The 25,766-nt window shown below is 42.0% G+C and overlaps 1 protein-coding gene across 3 annotated transcripts in view; it reads right to left on the bottom strand.

Moving 5' to 3' along the window:
- FSHR (follicle stimulating hormone receptor) overlaps positions 1-25,766 on the bottom strand; it is a 165,075-nt gene that overhangs the window by 20,131 nt on the left and 119,178 nt on the right. For 2 of the 3 annotated variants that reach the window (XM_021701174.2, XM_021701175.1), the window contains 2 exons: positions 4,245-4,316; positions 2,978-3,055 (listed from right to left, as the gene is read on the bottom strand). In XM_021701174.2, the coding sequence (XP_021556849.1) occupies positions 2,978-3,055; positions 4,245-4,316 (150 nt within the window). The remainder of the gene's footprint in view (positions 1-2,977; positions 3,056-4,244; positions 4,317-25,766) is intronic. The other variant, XM_021701176.1, reaches the window with a different exon arrangement.

The following is a 25,766-nucleotide window of genomic DNA, read 5'->3' as shown; positions in this document are numbered from 1 at the left end:
GGCCCTGGGCTTTACATTAGGCTGTAATACTCAAACTACTAACAAAGAGAAGCTGACATTGATTGTGTATACTCTTAGTCTCTTAAGAGATACAGTGCTGGTTTGAAAACCTGATGATGATGATGACGATGATGACAATGACCACAATGACCAGGAAAACCTGGGCAAAGCATCATCTAAAGAATAACTGGATCATGGTTTTCTTTGATCTTTATGTGTTTGTGGCCTCAGTAGAGGCTCAGGAGGCTCCAGAAGCAGAATCTGCTCACAGCCTAAAGAGTGAGGAGACTGGGGGGACCCGGCCTATTAAAGCTCACTGGGGCAGGCAAGTGAGATGGAAGCAATTGAGGAAAGGAGGAAATGCACATGGAGTGAGCCTCTCCTATGGCTGGGACATGGTGGGATCTGATACACATGGAAGCTCATTTTATTTTTTTCTGAATTGAGGCCATTCTTTTGGTCAGTCATAGCTCGATGTTTTCCCCATTCAGACCCTGTGGTTGCAGTGCGGGGGTGGGAAAGGGCTCAGAGGCCTCAACATGGTGGACCTTTATTGCTCATTTTCCTCTGAGACACTAGCCCAGTGTCTGATAATCCTTTATTATTATTGGGCTATTTAAAAAAATTGTGTGCATGTGATATATATATGTATATGTATGTGTGTGTATATATATATGATAAATTTTTTTTAGAACAGGGACTCAAGATTTGAAAAGTGCCAGTGCATAGAAAACTCTATCAGTCATCAGTGCCATTTAGCTATACTGCTTTTTCTGAGCACACTTGGATGTCCTTAGTGGGAGAAGGCGCCCCTGCATCCAGATGTGTCACCCCAACTAAGAACAACTGGAGTCTTAAACTGTCTTGAGTATGGATTTTCCAATTCCATTATCTATGGATTAAGGACCATCTGAGGTCAAGAAAAATAGATTTTGTTCTCACAAAAGTGAATTTATCCTTTGGAGACGTGTCTGAGAAGTATTGACTCTTAAGAAAACTCTCCTCTTTGGGAGAGTATGTTCTAAATTCTGGGGAGCCACGCAGTGTCCATGAACAGAAGTCCGAAAAGAGCAGCCATGATCTGCACATTTCCTTTGTAGGTTTGGGTGTGTGAGGCTGTGTCCTAAGTTCTTATTTCCTCAGGTCCTTTGCCTACACTTGGGGAGAGGTAAGGCCTTTTTAGGTCAGGATCCTTGCCTTCTGTCTTACATTCTGGACAAAAAGAATGTGTGTCATAGTAGAAAACTGCGAGCAGTCTGCACACTCCCACTTAATGATATATTTTTATAAAATACTCTGTTAATAGATTTGCCACATGGTAACATTAAGTAACTTAGAACCACTATATTTAAAGATGTTTAGAGCAAGATTTAAAGAAGCACGGGATATCCAGGTACAGCTGATGACATTTATCACTAGTCTCCTTCCATAATGTAGCCTGGCAATCCGTTCACTGTCTATTCGTGCTCTAACCCGCCAGGCTGATGTTACTCAGGGACTCCCTCTTTTCCCCCGAACTCCTTCTATCTTTCCTCCTCCTCCTTTTTTTTTTTTAACCTTAATAGCCTTGATGATTGTTCCCTCTGCTTGCCCTTTGCCTGGCTACATCCCACTTACCTGTTAAAGCTCCATCTTAGACACAACTTCCTTTCTCGGCCACCTTTCCCTCCTCTAACTGTTCCTTCAACCCTCACGTCACAGGCCAGTCAGAGTAAATCATTGCTTCTTCCCTTTTAGGAAAATTGCTTTTATTTTGCACACTTTTTATTCTGTTTATATTTTAATCCATTTCTTTTGCTTTCCCCTTCTCTCATATTTCCTATACCCCATCGACTCATTCTAATACAGGTGCACATAAATTCCGAATGTTGTGAGTGTATTAAAGGGAAGGATTAGGTATTACTCAGTTAAAATTGTTGTCCTAATACCCTGTACTCTGAATACATGCCTTTGATTTTTAAATTTTTTTCCTTCATACTTGCTATGTCTCTGCTAGTCTCTTTGCAACCTTTCCTATTGTTCTAATTAATTTACATCAAATGCTGTGCTTAGCTTTAATCTTCAGCATGTCCTCATCTCTACTGTTTCTCTCCCCACCCTCCCTCCCCGCCCCTTTTCTTTTTCATACTGCTGGGTATTCTCTGAATCATGTTACTGTTTTGAAAATGACTGAAATTATTCCTTGGCTGGAACTTAACCTTTTGTACATAATGGCATATTTTAAGCACACACACTGGTATATTTTTAAAAAATGCAACAATTTCTGAAGTGGGAGGATAAAATGTTTTCCTTACAGACGTAATGGCAGTTACCGGTTTCCCAAATGCCATTCTGTTTATCTAACTTCCGTAGATCCCACAGACACCTGGGTAGCCCGAGGCGCTCTCTTTCTGGGCCATCTTGGGCGGTGGATAAACTGCCACCCAGGCTACCAGCACAAACGATTACAAAGGAGTCCATTAATGGCACGGAGTGCATTTAAAAACATTCCCCAAAGTCAGAGGGAGTAACTCAAGCTCATTAAAAAATGTGATTGTTTCAAGAGAAAAGAGGTCCTCTCACGCCCAGCATGGGGTTGAACAGGAGCTGCTTGGCATGGTTATGAGGGAAAATCTCCCAAATTCAGCCTCCTCCTTGGTCTTTTTCTTGGGGCAACAAAAGCCTTGCTAGGCAGTAACTAGCTTTACTGATGCATGAGTTATTCTGTCCTTCAGAACAGATGTTGCCTCACAGGAGACCATCCTTCAAAGAGCAATTTTAAATATTTGAATTGCACCGCAGAATCATAAATTATTAACATGACTCCATGTTGTGATTCTGAAATGTAAAGATGGGAAATGAGAGAAAAATACTGAAGCAGAAATTTAAATGGTGAAAAGCCAAAGTTACCCAAACACAAAAGGAGCATTCTGTTAGGGGAAAGATGATTAAATCAGAAACCAAATGTTACTCCACTGGAGTTTTTTTCTTTACTTACAAAATCATACTTTCAAAACTCAGCCCCATGAAAGAATTTCTTTCAATTGTGTGGATGTTGATATTATCTTGAATGTCTCTAGAAGAAAGTACAGATACATTAGGTCTTTATGCCAGCTCCACTCCTTTAACCTCCCCACATTTTGTTTCCTGGGCATGATGTGGTCTTTAGCTGAGGCAATGTTGGAACAGTTAGTATTCTGAGAGATGAGGAGTTCAAAGTTAGGGAAATAAATGACATCTAGTTTACCTTCAGTGTATCAGTGCCTAAAAATGAAATTGCAATTTCTCATAGTCTCTTGTCTCTGGACATTTTCTTAGCTAATTTCACCGTGTTAAGGTTCTGATACACTCCTTTATTATCCTTGCCTGCTCACTATGACAAAGCCACTAACGCTGACATTTCACCTCCATATGGAACTTCATTCACCATACTTGGGCCTTTAGCTTCCTCCCATTTCAGTCCCCCTCTCACAGCCAGTTTACTTCCTTCTATTCCCCTTGGGTCACAGAAAAGTTGTATCATTCTATTTCTGAATGGAGGGATGGAGAAAGTCTCATTTTTTGGGTTGTGTCCCTCATCCCCCATCAAGCCTCCCTGTTGGGTCAGATTTAGCAAATACACTGTATGCAGGAGTAGTAAACTGCCTGGAACAATTTGAGAAATGTTGAGAGATTCTTTTTCTCTCCCTCCCTCCCTCCTTTCTTCCCCCTTTTCCTTAGCTCTTTATACCCCTTCCTTACCATTTCCTTTTGGGTCTGTCCAGATTCTTAGAATTTCACTATTGAAAGTAAACTTGGCATTACACATGGCCTTTTCCCCTCCTCTTTGAAAATACAGATGTCTTGAGAAAAGGCAAATAGATTATCTTGCTAACAGTGTGAATTTGTGAATCGTCAGCCAGTTTCTTTATGCCTAGGGTCGTATGAGAATTCAGGAGGGAAGAGGTGCGGGTGAGGGAAGACTGGGGTGAGGATGGTATTTGTAGGGGTGGTATGTAAAGCACTAAATAGTGAAGAGAGGAGGCCCTTCTTGATTTGCTACAAGCTGGCTCTGTTGAAATGGTCTTATTGAGGAGACTGCTGACTGTCTCCAAACTGAGCTTAGCGGGCTTTCAGATAAAACTAAGGGTACTTCCTGCTTGCCTTCCTACCTCTGCTTACCCAGAGTGACCTATTTGGAGGATCTAGGTTAAGCAGTGCATATTATAGGCCCCGAGGCCATTGGGCAAGACATCTACTAAGTCAACACTCAAGGAAACACTTACAGTAGAACCTTTTGGAGAGATTGAACCTTGTGAACAGCTGGTAAGTGCTTAATACCTGTGTTGGATATTAACCTAGAGAGAGACAGAATTAGAATGAGGAAAAAAAGAACCTGGCTATCTTAACAGTTACTATGATATAAGCTTTCCAAATTCAAAGTAACAGTTTTGAGCTAGCAGAAAAACCCACCAGAAAATCCCGTAATACACCTGCCGCATGCTTACATTTTCTATTTTAAGGCTGTAACCAAGGTCTAGCAAAATACTGATTCCTTAGAGTAAAGAAACTTACACTTCAGACACAATGCACAATACTCTTTTTTTTTTTTTTTAAGGTGCATTAACATGATCCAAAAGCAAATTGTAACTAGGTAACAAAATGTTCCTAAATCATCCCTTGTTTCCTGCCTTCTCACAGTCTTTGGAGAACTGCCCCTTCCCCAATCCAAGTGATTCTGTTGAGATTAGAGCATGAGGTTCCATGCCCTTTGACCCCAGAATACGCATGTAACCTAATCTCGCTGAATCAGACTGTCTCCTGGGAGGTGGTTGGAGGTTGGTTAGCGCTGAGTCCACTGATGACATCACCCTTAAGAGACAGTCCATAAATTTCTATAGCTGAAATGTCCAGAGCTATAATGGATCCTTCCCAAGGTCTGCTTATTTTGGCCTGTGTTCCCCAGAAAGCAGAGACTGACATGAAACCTGGCCTGTAGATGGTATCTTTGATAATGAGTTTAGAGAGTTTGTGACATCAGTAATAAAACGGGGAAGAAAGATAATCAATACAAAGATAAGTTGTTGAGTTGGCCACTGCTCCTGGTTACTGGCCCTTAATGCCAAGTACTTGATTTAGGAGACTTTCAAAATGGATCTCAGAACTGTTGCTCTGAATGGGGGAAAAGGGGAAACATTTATTCATGGACTACTATTTCCTGTTGGTCAGATGTGTCCCCATGGTGTTAACTCCTTACTTATGGCTTGCATGCTATATGAGTGCCTAGTGAGTAAAGAGACCCAGGACAGGAAATGAGAGGTCTGCAAGGCCAGGTGAGGTGATATCCACTTGCACCTGCATTAAGCTGATTGAAATTTGGGTGGACCTGGCTGCCACAGCAGTGGTGAAGGTTTTCAAGGCACATGAGAGTTGTTTGACACCCTGGTCTTTAGCATTTCCCTCTTGTGAGTTTCTCAGAATCCTTCTCACCACCATTTTTCTTTTCTATGTGGCTTACTCAAGCCAGAGTTGGTCTTGGTCACTTGCAATCTAAAGAATCTTCACTGGTACATACATCATTGTGAAGGATCATTTGTCCTTTTGGGTTTATGACTCTAGACTGTGGTATCTTTGCTTCTATACTCAGAGTCCGTGAATTCTGCCTATGGCTTCTCTAATTGTTCTCAGATGTTTTATTCCCTCTTGGTTCTTGGTGATCCGTGTAGAATCTATCTTGGTCAATTCTTTTGATTACTCAACAGCCCTTGATATGGTCCTCCTCTGTTTTGGTCAGTTTCTGTTCCTATAATTTTGCCTTCTCCAAAGTGTTACATCAGTGTAATTATATATTACACAACTTCTTGAATCTGGCTTCTTTGACACAGTATAATGCATTTGACATTCTTCCATCATGTGGTGTGTATCACTAGTTCATTTTTTTTTTTAAGATTTCATTCTTTTGACAGAGAGAGACACAGCGAGAGAGGGAACACAAGCAGGGGGAGTGGGAGAGGGAGAAGCAGCCTTCCCGCCGAGCAGGGAACCCAATGTGGGGCTCGATCCCAGGACCCTGAGATCATGACCTGAGCAGAAGGCAGACGCCTAATGACTGAGCCACTCAGGCGCCCCTAGTTCATTGTTTTTTTTTAATTGCTAAATAGGATTCCATTGTATGGATGTACCACAATTGATCCATTCACCATTTGAAGGACATGTAGGTCGTTTCCAGTTTTTGTGATAATTAAAAAAAAAAGCTGCTTTAAACATTGGTGGTGGTGGTGGTGGTGTGTATGCACACATGTCTGTGCACATGTGAGAGAGAGAGGGAGAGAGAACATTTTTCTTTATCTTGGGCAAATACCTATGAGTAGGATTGCTGGGTTGTGTGGTAAGTGTATGTTTAGCTTTATTAGAAACTGCCAAACTATTTTCCAAAGTGGCTGCACCGTTATGCATTGCCATCAGCAATGGGTGAGAATTCTAGTTGTTCCTCATCCTTTGGTTATGTTAAAAATACTCTTTGAATATAAAAGTAATACATGTTTATTGTGGGAGTTATGGAAAATATGGAAACATTTACAGAAGAAACTAAAAATGACCTCTAGTTTGTCTACCCAGATAGTTTCTGCTAATACTGGGGGTTTGAGGTTTCTACCAAAACAAATGGCTTTCATAGTTGCTTTCCCTAATCTCTGAGATTCTACTCATTCTAAACAGAAACATTGCCATAAATAAGTATATACTAGCTTGACACAGTCCTATTCCACATTTGTTATTTAATCATATCCAGTCTTCTGCCATTTTTAGATCTCTTCTCATGTGTCTATACACTATTCCCTTAATGAGATATCAAAGCAAGGACCATATTTAATATTCTCTGACAATCTATACTACCATTTACAGATTTTGAATGTAGTATGTACTCATAAAATATTGAGTTACTTGATGTTTCCAAAACATTTCTTGAATCTGTCACCGAGAATATATAAAAATCCTTATTCAGTTAATTTACTTGTCCAGTATTGCTGCTACCTAGAGTAATTAATCTTAAACAGACGCAGGGAAGTCTGGAGGCCAGGAATCAGTAGAACCTATGTGCCAGCTCTGTCATGAGCTAGACACAATGCATTTCATCTCTCTAGACTGGAAAGGATGTGGTGTGCATGAATATCAAGGTAGACCTTCTGTCAGACACCTTTGTGCCCTGCTTCACATCCTTTTGGTCCATCTTTTACTCTAGCTGTCACCATAGCAACTAGCTACATACAGACTTAACTTGGCAGACACTGGTTGCAGTTGTACTGATTGTCTCATTTTCTGCCCTGGACTTCTCTACCACCTCTGAGTGGGACACTTAAAGGAAGTTTCTCTACCATTCAGAGACATGTACAATACAAATCAGGAAGTGCAAGAGAGTTAATACCCCACAGGGCAACTTTTGACTAGTGGTCAACTCCTCTCTTCCATTCTTTGGGTGAAGAATTCTGAATATATTCTAAATGACACTTAAGAGGGACTCTAGCATGATTGAACCCCCATTACCTGGTGGTGATGAGCTGATAATAAATTCCTGAGGTGGCTTTCCCTCTTTGTTTTCTTCTCCTTAGTCATCCAATCTCTTTCTCTGGGTTTGAGTATAAAAATAAACTACTCCCATATAAGTCCTCCCTCAGACATGTTTTAGAGCACCTAGGCTAAGACAAATACCAACTTGCACTGAATCTCACATTTACATAGATTCCCTGTTGGTTGCTGTTACCCTTTACTCCAAATCTGTTTCCAGTTGCAGCCCAGCCTGCCCTGTTTCTCTTCCTTCCTTTATTGTAAAGTTTCTAGAAAGAGTTGTCTGTATCTTTTGTCTTCATTTTCTTCTATCCCATTCCTCTTCAACCTCCTCCAAGTTTTTCATGGTACATCTCTCCACCAGAGCTTACTTTGTTATGTGCCAAATGCACCAATCCATAACCAATAAATCTAATGAGCAATTTAAATTCTCTCTTTTTAAAACATCTTTTAGGAGAATTCAGTACTTTTTCCCTTTCCTGTTAGTTTCTGTCATTTTGCACTCTTTTGTTTTGTTCTTCTTACTCCTTTTTATTTTTGACTCCATCTTTACCCTGAGCCTTTTGCCTTTTTTCTTTATAATCTTGCTGGGAAGATCTCCTTTCCCATGGCTTTAAGTGCTATCAATATGGTGACAACTCATAGGTTCATACTTGACTTCTGACTGCTATAGTCTGTCTCTAATTCAAGTTTCTTTATATATTCTTCTGAATGTCCCACTGACAGAGCAAACTAAATTTGTTCACTCACTACTTCCATCAAACTGCTCCTCCTCAATTCTTTCTCAAAAATATCACTACCATCTATCAGTTGTGTGTTATAAACGTGACGGTTACACTTGTCTTCTTCACCCTCACTCCGCAACATCAGTACATCTTAAAATCCTCTTAGTTTCCATTTCCAAAAGATTTCTTGATTCCATACAATGTCTTCCAACACTACTGATACCCTCCTAGAATAAGCCATCATCATCTTTCCTCTAGATCTCTGCAATAGACTCCTGCTTCCCATACACATAGTCTTGTCCTTGTCTAACCCATTCTCCATACAGCATCCAGAGCATTCTTTAAAAAAAAAAAAAAAAAAAAAGTAAATCAGATTGTTTTAGTCTTCTGCTTTTCTTTAGTTCATTTCCATTATAGAATTTATATTTCTTACTACCTACTCTTGGACCCTATCTCATGCCATCCTCCCACTGCACTTGAGCCCCAGTGGCTTTCAGTCATTTCCTCACATACACTAAATTGGCATTTGGACATGCTCTATATGGAAGGCTCACCACCCACTCCTTGCTTGGTCCCTCTCAACTGATGCTTCAGGGGTCAGTTGCAAATCTCATTTTTTCAGTGAAGAGCTCCCTGACTGCCAATTTAAATTAAGGCCTCTGATTTAGTCCCAGTATAATCATGTCTTCTTTACCATTTTTTTCTTTTTAGCACCCATCAAAATTCTGGGTGAGCACAAGAAAAGGAATCATTCGCTACCTGTGTTCATCACGCCTGATGTTTTTGACATTATATGGATGGTAACCTGGCTCTCTCTCTTAATGAATGAGTATGACTTCTACAGCATTGAAGGAAGGAAGAATTTATGATTGTCAATGAGAATGGTACATTATTTAATATCAATAGCATGAGCTTCTGAAGCCACGATACTTAAGGGATATCTGTAAATGTCTATAGTTGCACATTGAAATCTTTGGTTTTTATAGAAAATACACAGCAAAATGGTTAAAATTATTCCAGTACTGCTAGGTTTAAGACACTTAAGAAGATCTAGTGACCATCTAATGAGATGGATTATTGGTGATAACTCTATAGCTAAGACTCTCCATAACCCCGAGATAACTCGGGAAATGGAGTTCGAACGAACACTTAGTTTTCAATTCATTTTTCCCCTTTGACCAATAAATTCATGTCTGATGGAGGCTGGAAGTGGGTAATCACCTAGGAGCTCCTATATCTCAATGGGTTTGCTTTGGTCAAATGACTGCTGCAAAATTATTTTGATTCACTCAACTGTGGTTTATCTTCAAAAACAGGTAAAGGCCTGAGGGTAAAATGTCAGCAAATTTAAGTTCTGCAAAAGGATCTTCTAAAGAAAAGCTTACAGTTATCCCCTCTCAACAGCGAGTTTCACGTTCTGAGCTAGTGTTAACACCTTTCATGCTGAACTGTTGCTAATCTTTAGGTCACAAGAATGAAAATGGGCACTGCTTCTGTCGGGGTGAACTTAGTGAGGTTCCTTCTATTGATGGGAAAAATTCCCACTATGTGCTGCCACGTAACAAGATAATGGACTTGCCTTTTAGTATATTGCTGCCAAAGCAAGTGCTATACTTGCCTTTTATGGACAGGTGACTCCACAGCTCTGAGGCTCATTGTTGTAAACATCATTAGTGCTTTTATTAATGAGTCGTTGTCTCTAAAACTGTGTGTGCTCTTACTTGTATTGCTTTGGACTATATGCCTTCCTTCCATACAACCTCTGTCCCATCCAAGAGAGCATACCAAAGACCATCTCCTGGCTTCAGAAAGCTTGCAGGTGAATTGAGTTCAGGCTAGTACAGATGAAATACTCAGACTGGTGTAGTGCTAAACCATATGTTACTTATTGAGTGTCTTAGGAATTCAGAGAAGGGGAGAACAATGTGGGTTGGAACAGTCATGGAGGACTTCTTGTAGGAAGGAAAGAAAACCAGATTTCTGGGTGAGTATAGAGCTTTATTGGCCTGAATGAGAGAAGTGAATGCAAGTGGCTTGACCACAGGAGGGCTGTGGGGGAACAGAGGAAGATGGAACAGACAGGGAAGGAGGAGGCAGTATCTTAAGGACCTTTACAACTACGTAGGGGAATGTGGACCTTAAGGTGCTGAAAGAGGAAGTATGACTTCAGGACTCTCTGAGCAGAGGTAGCCCATGTTTTCACCATCCCATAACACTAGGCTTAATAGTGGTGGTCAGGACAAACCAATTGGTGGTTGAGACCCTAATGCATAATCCACTGAACTGAGAAAAGTCAGGAAAGAAAGACCCTCTCCATCACACATGCTAGCCAAGAATACAATTCTTGGCAGGGAATGATCAGTTCTGAGACTCTGCGAATCAGCTCTTTTAATCTGTGAACTGAGGCCGAAATAGAGTTCATGCCAGGGACTGGAGGGCCCAATTGAGATGCTTTAGGCAAATTTGATTTAGGAAGGGTATACTGCCAATTATGTGTTCAGGTTAGGGGTCTATAATTTTTGCCAAAGCACATTTCCTACAAGCTAAGGCTGATTGTTGAAATTGAACTCCTTTTTCTACCTTCTAATTGGTTTCCCATGATAGGGAATTTGTTTGCACCTAATTGAGTCTTTTTTTTTTTTTTCTTTTTACATTTTAATTATATTATTTAGTCTCCTAGATAAAATGAACTTCTTCCTCCTGACCACTCTGGGAGAAGATAGTTATCCAATGATGGATAAGCAGGAGAATAGACTGTGCTTGATTAATACACGAAAAGACTTCTTATCTTGGGCTCACTGATACTGAGATTTCTATTTACCACAGAGCCTTACCAATTGGGAATTTGAATTTTTACATACGTCACCACTATATAAGATGCTAGCTAGCTAATGTGTACTCTCTGAATCACTAAGTAAAGATTGTTAGGTAGAATCCCACAATCTTGGAGTTAGATGGCAGTGTGTAAGAAGCTGTGGTACAATGAAAAGGGGCTTGTACTTAACATTAGGGACCCTGGACTTGAATGCCTTTCCTCTTAACAGCTGGATGATACTGAGTACTTCACTTGCTTTTTCAGAGCCTCAGTTTCTCTGTACAATGACTTTATGTAAAGAATTACATGAGATAGTGGAGAGCCTGGTTTCCTGCCTCCCCCATCTCCTAACTTCAAAAGCTGGGTCCATTTAACACATATTCAGCTTAAACTCTGCCCCCCGCTCCCCGCCAGCCTCCATGGAAAATAGACTCTTTAGTAATGGGGGCGGAATTAATGAGCCCAAGAGCAGGATTTTAAAGAGCTCAGCCCTGTTAACGTGGCTGCATATTCTGTTTTGACCTAATATCCTGGCTTAATAATCAGGCTCTGGTCCTCTTCTTAGAGCATAGAGCAAAGCTTTTGAAACTAGCATCTCCAGTGCTAGAGGATCTGGGTTCAAGACGTGGGGCCTTAAGAGCGTTAGGTGATGTCTCTATGACTCTGATCCTTCATCTTGTACTCAGGGAAATGATAAGATGCACCTTACAGGAAACCTTAGCACCATGTTCAGGCACTGTTCTTGGTCTTTCTCCAGCCTTGTATTCCAGTTGCACCAAGACCCTGCATGATTTCCAGGTTCCCCTAGGACCTGGACCATGTCCTGCTTCTTTCCAGTTCTCATGGGTACTGAAATGGCATTTCCACATCCAGGTCAATGTTGTCCCTGTGGGACCTCCATGATGCCAGAGTGGGTGGGTCTGTTATCTGCTGCCCGAGGCTCCTTGTACTCTGTTGCAACACCAGGAAGCCACAGCTACCTTTCCCAGATTCTTCTTGCGCCCTCTAATTTCCTTTGGCTACTTCTGATAAAGGTGCCTGAATCAACCTTCTTGCCTGTCTGATTCTGTGTTTCTGGGTCCTGATTATATTATCACCTAGAAGTTTGTGGGTCATCTCAAGGAAAATTACTGCAAAGAATTGACAAAATTGAAGACTTAGACATTTTTAACAAAAATAAAAGTGATCCAAATAGGTTTATATTTTCTGTGATAACAAATGAATTTGAAATAATGCTACAGAGCAGATATTTTTAAATTAGGCACTTTAGATTTGTCTCTTTAAGGGAAAGGTGATATATATATATATATATATATAAATAATTTATTTATTTGACACAGAGAGAGAGAAAGAGCACGCACAAGCAGGGGGAGTGGCAGGCAGAGGCAGAGGGAGGAGCAGATTCCCTGCTGAGCAGGGAGCCCAATGCGGGACTTGATCCTAGGACCCCGGGATCATGACCTGAGCTGAAGGCAGTTGCTTAACCAACTGAGCCACCCAGGCACCCCGGAAAGGTGATATATTAATAATGAGGAGGAAAACAATGCATTTGAAGAAATTTATGCTATGTAGGGACAATTTGGAAAAAAAAAGAATGGAAACAATTTATTGCTGAAAATGATACATGTCATCATTGATGAAAACTCATATATTTTAAAATTATGGAAACAACTTTCTAACCTGTTCAAGTTTTTTCACTGGGTTTTGAACACATTCACTGGAAATATAAAATATAAAATGCAATATCTTCCAGGTAGTTTGTAAGAACATCTGATTGACATTAGGGAAGAAAATTTCCTACCTGAATCTCATAAACACATTAGCATGAAAGTATAGGATTGAACACTGAGTCTGATGACTCAGAGTACTGCTGTAGGCTCGTCTTCCATGAGATCTACTTATTTTAGTGACACTTTGTTCTCAACTTTGACAGACCTGGAAAGCTAGTATTGATACGACCTGTGAGCTGCTTCTCCAGTGTTAAACTAAGGATTAAAAAATAATGAAGCACATCCTATGACATTGCTTTCTCTAAAAATATTTTCACTATAATTAGTGAGAGCAAAATAGGCTTTTTGTGCCATATAAAATATTATATAATGAGACAAGATGTAAACTTAAAAGCGTATTATTTATTCATCTTGGTTTCATGCTTCAAAATATTTTTTGTGTATATTTTGTCACGTGCACATTAATACTGCAATTGTATGTGTATCTACTTTATAAATAAGGTTATTTGGGGATGTATGTTTGCTTTTTTTTTTTTTTTCCTTCCCTGATGGGGTGAAGAATCAAGACCATATTGTCCAATGTGTAAGATATTTTGCTTGGAAAAAGAAGCCTGTAATTCTGAAGGGCTGCCAGGTGGAAATGGTAATAGATTTGTGTTGCTCTCGATAGGTATAGGATTAATAATAATAATGGTCAACATTTATTGAACATTTCCTATGCACCAGGCACCACACCAAGCACTTAACATTGATCGTTTTATTTATTCCTCTTCTCTACCTTAGGAGACAGGTATCATTAACATAATCATATCAGAGCGGAGGAGGCTCAGCTGATAGAGGTCCAGTAATTTTCACAAAGCTACACATAAGGAGGGAAGAGCTGGACGTTGAGTCCACATCTTTCTGACTCTATAAATTTGGGGCTGTTAATATTATCAGGCTTAGCATAATGACTGACTGTCATTCATTATGAAGGTTGCCACAGAGGAATGAATGGACTGTATAGCTAAGCACTTGGCTCCTTACCTCTGGAAATCTGTCCAACTAAATGCCTGGAAGGGTTGCTTCATCCGGGGCCTGATACTGAAATTTGTAATAAGAAACAAATATTTCATGTTTGTCCCCCTTCATTGTGCAGAACTTCTGGGTTGATGAACATGTAGAGATTTGGAGAGAGTGGTGGTCATGGAAGCTCTAAATCTTTTCCTCACACCTTGCCCTACACATCTATTCCATCTGGCTGTTCCTGAGTTATATCCCTTTATGATAAGCTGGTAGCTAGTAAGCAAAATGTTTCTTTGAGTTCTATAAGCCACTCCAGCAAGTTAGCTGAACCCAAGGAGGGATCATTGTGTCAAGTGAACTTTGGCTCACTTTCTACTTGCATCTTCAGAGCTTTTAGGGTGGCCCCCTTTAGATGACCACCTTGAGAGGTAAGGTAAGAGAATCTGAGTAACTCCTCTAAAATTGTATGGAATATGTTAGCCACAGAGTAAGATTCATGCTCCCTGCCCAACTATTAACCTCTACACATACCATGGCTGGGTACAAAAAAATCATATGCTCTAATGGCAAACTGAATCAAGGAAACTGAAGAAAAATATTAGACAAAATGGGCCTGAATGTAAAAAAAATTAAAGTTTATGATGGGCTAATGTGCAGCTAGCTGTCACTGTTGATGTTATTTGTGCTTCCAATTCAGAGCATGCTGTAGGATACCTTTGTATCCTTAGCTAGGGCATATCTCACGTAACAGGATATCCATGTTGGTTTTGCCTGAGACACCAAGGGATGAGAGATGCTACATTCCAGTTACATAGTTCTTAACCTCTCATGCAAATTGAACACAAAAATGGTGTGGAGATCTTGCAAGAAGGGCATCTGGGGACGATTGTGAATAGGCCCTTCCCATGCCCCTCCATGAGGAAGTGTGGGGGTGGCTAGCTGCTTCACATAGGTTGAGAAAGGGACTTGATGAAGACCAAGTGGCAGGTTTTATAGCCGTCTCTTCCTGCTTAGGGGACGTAGAGACCAGTGTCTGACTTGGACCAGGTGAGAGGCTGACTACAATGACAGTAGACCAGAGGACTACTTTGGGAAGTAACTGCAGTCTTAAGAGCTGGTTACACAGGTCACAGTTCTGATCCAGATGTGTCTCTGATGAAGGAAGGACTGGAACAGACCTTGGCTTACATGTGTGTAGCACATATGATTGACAAAGCTATTGCGTGTTATGTCATGTGACCTGACCGCGAGTTTCTGAGCTGAGCATGATTATGATTCGCATCTTAGAGATAAGGGAGGCAGTGCTCACAGACATTAAAAAAAAATCGTATTTCTAGACTCAAACCAGAAAGAATCATAGTTAACACATAGTTAACCAATTACCTTAGCAAGGGTTAGGCCGCGTTATAAAGGCCTTCCTGTATGGAAGTCCTTTAGTCCTGCTCACACTCTAGGAGAAAGGTAGTATTATTAGCTCCATTTTATGGATAGCTGAAACTTTTGAAGCCTCCGTTTTCTTGACTGGTCTGCTAGAAAGTGGAAGAAATGGCATCTGAACTCTGCACTCTGGGTCCTGTGCCTTTCCTGCAATGTTCTTTCTGTTATAGCACATTGGCTGCATAAGGACTTTTAAAATCTTAAGTTCTCTCTAGGTTAAATTCACTGCTAACACAGCATTGCCAAGTGGCAACCTTTTGGGACCTGCTGGGATGCCAATGTAAGAATAACTTGAATCAAGCTACCAATTTGTGGCAAGCAGTTACTTTTAAAATACATAGGGGAGTCACAAAAGAGTTAATATTTTAAACAGTTTGCACACCCTTCCTCACGACTCATTTCTAACATTAATTATTTAGGAAGTTATTTCTTAGGTACACTTTGACTCAGCCTGAGTAGATGATCACAAGTTCCAAATGGCAAACATTAATAAGGTGTCAGTCTTGTGCTCAGAACACTGAGTACATTATGTTGGCTTCATCCATGCTCTACACCTTCCCTGCTGTGGTGTGCCAGGAAGTGGGATGAACTGGGTTGGAGGCAGGCATTCCTGGCTTCCATTCTATCAAGTACATAATCTCTGAGCTTCAAAATCCTCATTTGTAAATTGGGCAAGATACACGCATACTATTTTTGGAAGATTGTTAGATGAGATGAATAGATGCTCAATAAATACCAGTTTCCCTATTTTTCGTGCCCTAGGATCGTTTCTTAATCACATTTTGTGAGGTTGGGCAATTCAGTCACCATCCACGAACCTCAAATTTACCACCCATAAAGTGGCGCCATCAGAAAATATCTCGCAGGACTTTTTTTTTTTTTTTTTAAAGATTTATTTATTTATTTGACAGAGAGAGACACACAGCGAGAGAGGGAACACAAGCAGGGGGGAGTGGGAGAGGGAGAAGCAGGCTTCCCGCTGAGCAAGGAGCCCCATGCGGGGCTCGATCCTGGGATCATGACCTGAGCCGAAGGCAGACGCTTAACGACTGAGCCACCCAGGCGCCCCTCTCGCAGGACTTTTGTAAGACTGTATCAACTAATACTAAGTGCAAGTGCTTTCTTTCTAAGTTACAATTCCTGTTACTCATCCCCATATCATCCATCAGAGCCTCTTCCAGTTAGCAGTTCTTGCTCTTTTTGCTGCTTCAGACTTTAAAAGCAGTCCCATACCCTGTTTTATCTTCTCCCTTTCTTTTCCTTCTTTATGACAACCTTTGGAAGTAGAGAGGAATATGGTTTTTCTCCTCATTGTGCTTGAGGCCCAGAGGGGTCTGGTTCTCACTGGCAGGACCAGGGCTGGAAGCTGGGTCTATGGCTCTTCTTGGTGTCTTGCAGATTGACTCTGTGTCCACTTGGCTCCTGTGGTTTGTTCCTTGTCCAAAGAGACCTCGATGGCTGACCTTGGTTAAGGGCGGGGGAGTCACCTGATTTCTTCCCCACAGCCCCCCCCCCCCCCCCCCAAACATCCTGCTGTCTTCCTTGCACTGCTATCTTTGAAACCCAAACTGGTGAGGGAGGAGCTCACTGCCTCTTGAATTGAACGTTTTTTTGCAGGGTGTTCTCTATGGGTGAACTCATGATTAAGCCACAGCAGAACATTTTTGTAATGTCTGCTGCAGATGAAGATATTCTTCCTTAAAGCATTTGTCACTTCAGCGTTCACACTCCGTAATGCCCTCAGATAGTCCTCTAAAAACAGCAGCTTCTTCCCTTCCCCTACCCAGATGGACAGGTTCAAACTCAGACCTGCATTTTCATTAAGGGCCTACTATGTGCAAACCCTGTGCCCCATGGGGGCCCAGAGATGAATTAAACACAGCCCTTACTATGGATTTTTTGACAGCAGACTCAGGTGGTGACATCTCCCGCCACTTCATTGCTCCCCAGTCCTGAGCCACTTGATATAAGCTGTCTGGTGAGTCCCCTGGGCTGCGTTCCTTCTGCACCCATGCCTGGGGAAGACCTCTTCCCGGATGGGTATGTCAAGAGTTTGGGAGCAGCGGGGCCATTCTGCTAGAACATGCCTAGGTTTTCATGTCTTTGTTCTTAGCCGACAGCCTACGAACACACATTGGGAAAGAAAAAGCAGATGAGATAAATGAGGGCAGCAAGGAAAAAGTGGGTCCCTCAACAGGTATTAAAGGGAGGCGAGAACCAGGTGCATGAGAGCTGCACAGCCAGCATCCTCTAAAAGGAAAAATGAAGAGCCGAGTGCCTTTTTTTCTTTTTTTAATGCCCAGAGTTGGGGATCTAGCTATGAAGACAATCTAGTTCCCATCGTGGAGTAGCACAGAATCTGGTAACTAGAGTTCTCTTGTGTCGCCCTCTCTCCGTCTTTGTCCTGCCTGCCCCGGCTGCCCATCCTGGCCTCCAGGGGCTGCCCCCAATCCTTAGGGAGAGTCCTGTGTTAGCTCCAACCTCTTAATGTGGGGTGTCTCCCAGGGATACTTGCAAATGTAAAAGGGTCTGCAAAAGACAAAAACACCCTTTAAACCTCCCAACATTGAGACTGCAGTGGTGGGAGATGAGCCAGGAGTTCATTTTTCATGGAGGTGCTGCTTTGCCTGATGCCCTTCAGGTTTGCTGTTGGAGTTGTCGCTCCTCCTGCCTGTGCCTGAGGCAGCCCCTGCTGGGATCTGGCCCTCCCAGTCCAGCTCCAGCGGCTGCCGACTGCTGTCTGCCTTTTAAGCCTCACCCCCACTTCTATGGTCTCCCGGCCTCTGCTGAGGCTGGCTATGCTCATGTGTGAGGGACTGAAGTGGCAGTGATGGATCCTATGCCTGTCCTTTAATTCCAGGAGTTGAGCAGCTGCTGTTCCTAATTTAAGAGTAAGTCTCTAGCTGGTTTAAGTTCTTAATGTACCCAGAGGATCTCAGCTCTTGAAAGGTCTACGTGAATCCTAGAGAAGAGGAGCCTGATCTGGGAAATACAGTGTTCTGCAGGATGCTGTATTTTCCCATTTGCAGAAAGAATTTCTCCTTCCATGCAAGGTGCCTCGTGCTGGGTCTGAATAGGCTGAACCGGCAGCCACACCGGGAGCCCCAGATTTGTGAAGATCACGGTTTAGACTAGAGAGTTAGAAGAGATCTTAGAGGATGTGTAGTCCAATTTCCTCTTCTCATTAACCTCTTTAAGCATATTATGTCCATTTTGCAGATGAAGAAACTGAGACCTAAAAGGATCAGTCATCACTGTCGGGGGAAGTGGGAGCTATGCTAGCACTGAGGAAGACATCAGGGCTGAGCTTCACACAGCTCATCTGAGACTTGTTTCTCTCTGAACCCTCGCTAGACTTGTCTTTACATCTGACTTCTGGTGATGACAGACAGGCCTTAGTTCAGAATTAACGAGGTGAGGACACACCTACCTCATGAGAAGGTATATGCAATGAGAAAACAATTCAGAGAATCCACAAGTGGGTTGAGTATGGTTGTCTACGTGCTATTGGGGTGGATCCTTTGGGACTTATGTGTCCCTCCAGAAACCTCCATACCTGGAGTCTATCATTATCAATTCTTGGGTTTCACATTGCCTTTTCTAAGCATCTCTTTTAAAAATGGAAATTCCTCGGGCACCTGGGTGGCTCAGTTGGTTAAGCGACTGCCTTCGGCTCAGGTCATGATCCTGGAGTCCCGGGATCGAGTCCCGCATCGGGCTCCCTGCTCGGCAGGGAGTCTGCTTCTCCCTCTGACCCTCCCCCCTCTCATGTGCTTGCTCTCTCTCATTCTCTCTCTCTCAAATAAATAAATAAAATTTAAAAAAAATAAAAATAAAAATAAAAATGGAAATTCCTCTAGGAAGAAGAACATCAAGACCTGAACATATTGATGTACACTGATGGATCAAGTAATAGTCTTGCTGATGGAAAAGACCCAGGCTTCTTGTAGGAGAAAACACAGGGAACAGGTTAGAGGAATGAGGAGGGGAGGTGAGCAGTATGAAAACATCACCTTCTTGATGATCAGGCCCTCAGTTAAGAGGAGGTTTTTGCCCTCCTTGAACTGACATGCTCAGGCTGAAATCTCATCCTGAACTTCAGCATTTCAGAAGGAAAATCTGACCATAGTTTTCCTAGCATTGACAATGGCAGGCAGAGTTGGCTCTGCTAGACATCTAACTGATAAAAGAAACAATTGTATAATTTCCACTGTGCCCAAACATTTCTGTAGTCATGACAACATCCTTAGATCCTTACAATACTGACAGCCAGGGAGATAGCTAATAATTTCTTTCCAATAATCACCAGCCCCTGTGTAAAAGGACTTCTGGCCCCATCTGCAGGATGGTTCTATGTGGGAGGTGGTTAGGGGAGGCATGGGAGAAGGAAGGCTTTGGGGGTTACTAGGGGTGAGGGTCAAAATCCCTGCAGTCCCTTGGGTCCATGTCTCACCTAGACGTAAATCACATATCTCCTTTTTGGAAATGTGTCCCCACTTGAACCATGCCTCCCCAGTCCTCCAGGTGCCACCATTACTGTACCCTGGGATTACAGAAGTTGCCCCTTAGCAGGTCTCCCTTGAGTGTATAGTCTGTACCCTCCTCCTGGTCAATCTACAGCCCAAATCATTGTCATCTTGTCACTCTGCTGCTCAAAATCTCTTATGGCTTACTCTTTACTATGGTAGTAGGCCTGAACTCCCCTGCCTTAATTTCTTTTTTCTAATCTTACCAAACCCAATCTATCTTAATGCAGTCGTCGTCCTCAGTGTGTATCTTCTTTTTAGCTGGGACTCAGTTTCTCCCCCTTCATCTGCCTGCTTCATGGTCCTTTTACTTTAAATGCATTTGTTCATCTCTTTTTTTTCCACAGGAAATTCCTTCGTTTTTTTAAATTTAATTTTATTATGTTATGTTAATCACCATACATTACATCATTAGTTTTTGATGTAGTGTTCCATGATTCATTGTTTGCGTATAACACCCAGTGCTCCATTCAATACGTGCCCTCTTTAATACCCATCACCAGGCTAACCCATCCCCCCACCCTCCTCCCCTCTAGAACCCTCAGTTTGTTTCTCAGAGTCCATAGTCTCTCATGGATCATCCTTCTTTTCTGTCTTTCCAAACTTTATTTATCCCTCAAGTTGCAGCTAAGTGCTGCCTACCCCCATGAAGTGTCCCCTGATTACTCCAGCCCAAAGCATTGGGTCAGTCCTCTCATATATGACCAGTATCGCACAGCTCTACAGATGTGTTATTGCCAAGGATTAATGGATGCTAGCTAGCCTTTTCTCCACAAAAGACTGAGCTCCTTGATAGCCATCCATAGATGTCTCCTATATCTCTCACAAGGCCATCCCCTCCATCCTTTCTCAACCACCCCCTTTCTAAAACATTACTCTCTATTTGGCCTGCTTTATCTTTCTGTGTACTACTAACACCACCTAACATTATCCAACATTGTCTCTTCAACTAGAATCTAAGTTCCATCAGGGCAGAGGCTTCATCTGTCTTGGCACTTTTTGTATATCCAACAACTATTACAAAGCCTAGAATATAGTATGAGCTCAATAAATGATTGTTGAATGATTGAATGAGTTTTTATTTATTGGCCAATTCACATCCAAAATGATGGAGGAGAAAAGGGGAGGCACCAATCCTTACCACTATGTACATACTTTTAAAAACCCTCATATGGTCCTTTTCCCATCAGAATAGAGAGCCAAACTTTGCCGTACACACAGAATACTCCAATTCATAGGGACACTGCACATTCCTGTCAGAAGAGCCCTGCAATCAGGGACTACAGGCAAGGCCAGCTTACTGCTGCAAAATGCATGGACTTTTACTACCCTGCCTACTTCTTGGATTGGTGTGAGGTTCCAATGCAATAAAGTATGATAAAAAGTATTAAACTGTAAATCAACATAAAAGTGGGAAGCATAATGCAACCAGCTGGTGGTGTGAAGAACTGGAATTAATTTTTACGGAGATGGCAAAGGGATATTGTGGACAACAGGTATTGAAAATAAACATTAAAAGGAGGGGTCAGGAGCTCTCCATTAGAACTCTGAAGGGTAATGCAGTTTTGCTTGTTTGGAAGGACCTTTCTGGATATGTCAGGAGTTCAGTAAGAAGGATGCCTTTTTCCTTTGAGAAGCACAAATGATGTATTTCCACATTTGAATGCTGGTCAGTGGATTCTTTGCAAAACAAAAAGTTAAAAAGGCTTTCAAAAACTTTAGGAATACTGGAGGGGGAAATATCCTACCATCACCGCTGCTGTCATTACCATCATCAAATTAATCCTCACAACAATCTCAAAAGGTAGGTATTACTTTGTTTTTTTTAAGCATAGGAGAGAACTGTGGTACAAAGAGATGAAGTCTCCTTTGTGGGCTCTCTTAGCTAGTAACAGGGGCAAGAGTTTAATAGGAATTGCTAACACTTAGAATTTTCTAAATGTCAGTCATTGTTCTCAGTAACTTCTTTCCTACAGTACAAAGGTGCAGGTAATGTTATTCCTGGTTTATAGAAAGGAAAACTGAGGCTTGGAGAAGTAAAACCATTACCTAAGGTCACACAATTGAGAAGGGTGGGAGCCAAGACCTGAGCCCGGACTGGTGGCACTACTCAGTGCTGCTTCTTGAGTCCTTTGAGATGTCCAACATATGGTTCAACTTTTATCATCAGAGAAGCTACTTTCATTACTCATTCTAAATGAAATGAGAAAGCAATACAGAATAGAGCGTGAAGGACTTAGGGGAGGGATGGGGAGAAACAGCCTGAATTGCTAGGGTGAGTCCCAGTGAAGACTCTCCTGGAATTATCCCTGGCTGGAGAAAGCAGATGGTATGGCTACCATTAACAGGGATCCTAAGGAGGGTCTAACAAGCCTGTGTGTGAGTAGAAGATGGTTGTCAGTTGGGAAGGGGCCCTTCTCAGCTGTGTGAAGGGTTTGCTAAGATGGAATTAGGGTTTATTGAGAAGTAAAGAGCAATATCCAGCTGCCTGAGAATTACATTGACAGGATGCAAAGGCAAGAGAATATTGTGTAAACCTTATTTACAGATCAATAGGTAATCTTTCATACACAAAAGGTCAGCTCCAGGAAGGCAGAGCTGTACAGAAAGAAATATTGCCTGCAAATACAATATTGACTTAAAAAATGCACCCAGATGAATCCTTTGATGTATATTCTTCTAGTCAAAGTACATTTCTTTATTCATGAGTTTTTTTCTAACCACTTTAGGTTCCTCGGTGAAGTATGAAGGCAGCAATGAAGAACATTGATTTCCAGTTGTCTTGAATTCTGTGTCATCAAATGATCAGCACGAAATGGAATCAGTGCTGAAAATTTCAAAACAACATTTCTGTGTGTGTGTGTGGCAATTAGGATATTCAAGTCAAATGGAAACTTACCTCTAACCCCTTGTAATTTCCTGCTTTGGTGGCTGTGATGATAAACATTTATCCTGGCTTCAGGAAATAAACAAGTATTCAATCCTACTGGCCCCCTTTGGATTCTTTCATCCATTTTGTGTTTCTTCTTCGCCTTGAAGCAAGTAGTTCATCATCCCAAAGAATATCTGAAACCGTCACCATCTACGTCCACCTGGCTGCTGGATTGTGAGGCCATTATGAGGGCTGCTTGGACACAGGTAAGCATGGAAGGAGAAGGAAGCTCAGCTGGGCTTTGTTTCCATTATGGGCTCGTTCAGATTAGAGGTTCAACTAATTGACATCCCTTATCGGTATGGAAAATTTTTCAAAGGGCCACAGCATGAGCCCCAAATAGAAGTATTGCTGGTAGAAGTGCCGTTGGAGTGCGGAGTTGCTGGGGTTCCCAGGGTCACCATGTGCCATATCCGAAGGAAGACTGTACAGCTGGGAAAAGCGCACCCTTGGCAATAAAGTCAAAAGACTGAAGATGGACCACGCTTCCTGATGGAGATCAGCATGCCAGTGGATGTGAAAGAATTTTACTCACTGTAGAATTCTATGAATATTTTTCTCAGAGTAATCAAGGAGGATACTTTGACAATGACACAGTTCCTCCAGACTGCTTACAAGTTCTTTTCCCAAGTGCTCTGAGAATAATAACCTCCTCTTATGAAAGGATGTGGCTGGAACTGGTCACCTACAGCTTTGTTTGGACTTGACAGGGGAGCCAGGTGGGACTGGGGACTACTCAACACCTCAAAGTGAGAAAAGGACACGGGGCGGGGGGGAGTGGGGTTGGATTTGATGACTGATGGCATAGATTTTAGCCTCTTCCAGAATCAAAGTCATAGCCTGGCCCCTCTATTTGGTCACAGTTCCCATTCCCCCCCCTGGGGCTGTACCTTCCATGCCCACAGCCTCCCAAGTTCTTCCCCAGCTCTCACCCCCGTAGAGGGAAACCTAAGGGTCCTTATTAATAAGAGTGGATGGTGTTGACCATAATGTATAGGCCAATATTGGGTCTAATTCTAGATCTCTTGATTTCAAACTTTGCAATGATTCCTCATCCCTTATTCACATGCTCCCAGCGCACCATTCTGGCTATTGTTCATGCTGTTATTATCCAACACTATGGAATATGTATGTGTAGGGGTGGTTTTCTTTTTGGATCTGTCCTCTGAAGGAATGCTTCTCATTACATGTATGTGAGTGGCAGTCCTCCTGTGGATGTCTTTGCTTGCCCTAACATGATTTTATTCTATTATTAAAGGCTCTGTGGCCCCCATATTCCACTCAGACTTTTTCTAAGAGGAAAGGGAGAGAAAGAAGGGAAGATGGCAGTTGGAAGGGAAAGAAGAAGAGAAGGAATGAAATAAGCCAACTGGGTAACAGGCACTAATAATTTTATGTATGTATAGCCTTTTTTTCTTTTTAGAGCGAGAGAGAGGAGAGCACATGCACATGAGCAAGGGAAGTGGGAAGGGCAGAGGGAGAGAGAGAATCTTAAGCAGGCTCCATGCCCAGCAGGGCTTGAACTCACAACCCTGAGATCACGACTTGAGCCAAAATCAAGAGTCAGATGCTTAACCAACTGAGCCACCCAGGCACCCCTGTTTGTATAGTTACTTATAGTTTGTATACTGAAAAACAGTTTGCAAGGCGTTTTTTTACAGGCATAATCTTAATTGTTTTTCACAACCCACCCTATTTACAGATAAGGCAACTGGGGCTTAGAGAAGGTACTTTGCTGTCTACCTAATATCAGTATCCCACCCGGAATCCGGTCCTTCTGCCATCATATATAGTTTTTTTTTTTTTTTTCTTTTCTATACCGCTCCGTGAAATGTAAAGGCATTTCCCAAACTTGTCTTTTTGAACTTACGACACACAGTATTAAGTAAAAGCTGAAGGTCTTAGTGGCCACCATAACTCTTATTCAGCCCTTACTGGACTTTTCCTGAGAGTGGACTGGTAGACTTTTGTTGGCCAGAAATAATCATCCTACAAAATACTCAGTACATTTATTAATGTTTTCAAATACTTCGTAGTTTATGTAATATTTTCATATATATATCTCACTTGAGGGTCTTATTTTTTTTTTTTTTTAAAGATTTTATTTATTTATTTGAGAGAGAGAGAATGAAAGAGAGCACATGAGAGGGGGGAGGGTCAGAGGGAGAAGCAGATTCCCTGCCGAGCAGGGAGCCCGATGCGGGACTCGATCCCGGGACTCCAGGATCATGACCTGAGCCGAAGGCAGTCGCTTAACCAACTGAGCCACCCAGGCACCCACTTGAGGGTCTTATATAAGTGCATCTCAGAAGTCCAGGAATTGGCCCAAGAGTAAGTGGTGGGGTGGAGATGAAGTCTTAGTTTTTTTAATTCTAAGGCCCATGCCTTCTCTGTTAACCCATATTTCCTCTACTGTTATGTGCCTAATCCAGGTTAGCTTCTGCAAACAGTATAGCAAAGTCCATTTAGGAAGCCAAGACTGCCAGGACTGAAATTAAAAGAGGTCATAACGCTGACTTCTGAGCCTGAGTGGCTGCACTTGTGGGGCACAGTGCAAAATGAAAACGCAGGGCCCTTTGTTAAAAAAAAAAATGTTTAAGCATTTCAAGACCGTGGCAGCAGGGAATTAAACCTAGTGGGAGGCCCTCTGGGTGTGGGGTGCTTTTGAGCATGGAGCCCTGTGTGACTGCATGGGCAGCATGCCAGTGAAGCTGGTCCTGCCTCTGACATTAACTCAGGAGTGAACAGCCTTAATTCTTTCTCAGATCCTTTCCAGGGCTCCTATCAGGGAGAGGAAATTCCATGTCATATAGATTCTGTTCTGTTAAATCTTTTATTCCCTTAGTCAGTCAGAGCTGAGGTATACAATGGCCCAGTGTTGCTCATTGTACCTACTAACTCCAGTTCTGGTGGATCAAAATTTAGGGTCAAAGTATCACTAGCAGCTAATAGTAATATGAGCATTTACCATGTTACAGGCAGGGTGTAGAACTTTTTACATACTTTGGTTGCAAAGATGGCCTCAATTCTTTATCCTTCCTTGTATCCACACACCTTATTTTGTGATTTTGCAGC

Source organism: Neomonachus schauinslandi, chromosome 10 (genome assembly GCF_002201575.2).
Source record: "Neomonachus schauinslandi chromosome 10, ASM220157v2, whole genome shotgun sequence".
Taxonomy (NCBI): domain Eukaryota; kingdom Metazoa; phylum Chordata; class Mammalia; order Carnivora; family Phocidae; genus Neomonachus; species Neomonachus schauinslandi.
Note: the sequence above shows the minus strand (reverse complement) of the source record. Positions and strands in the feature narration are given on the sequence as shown.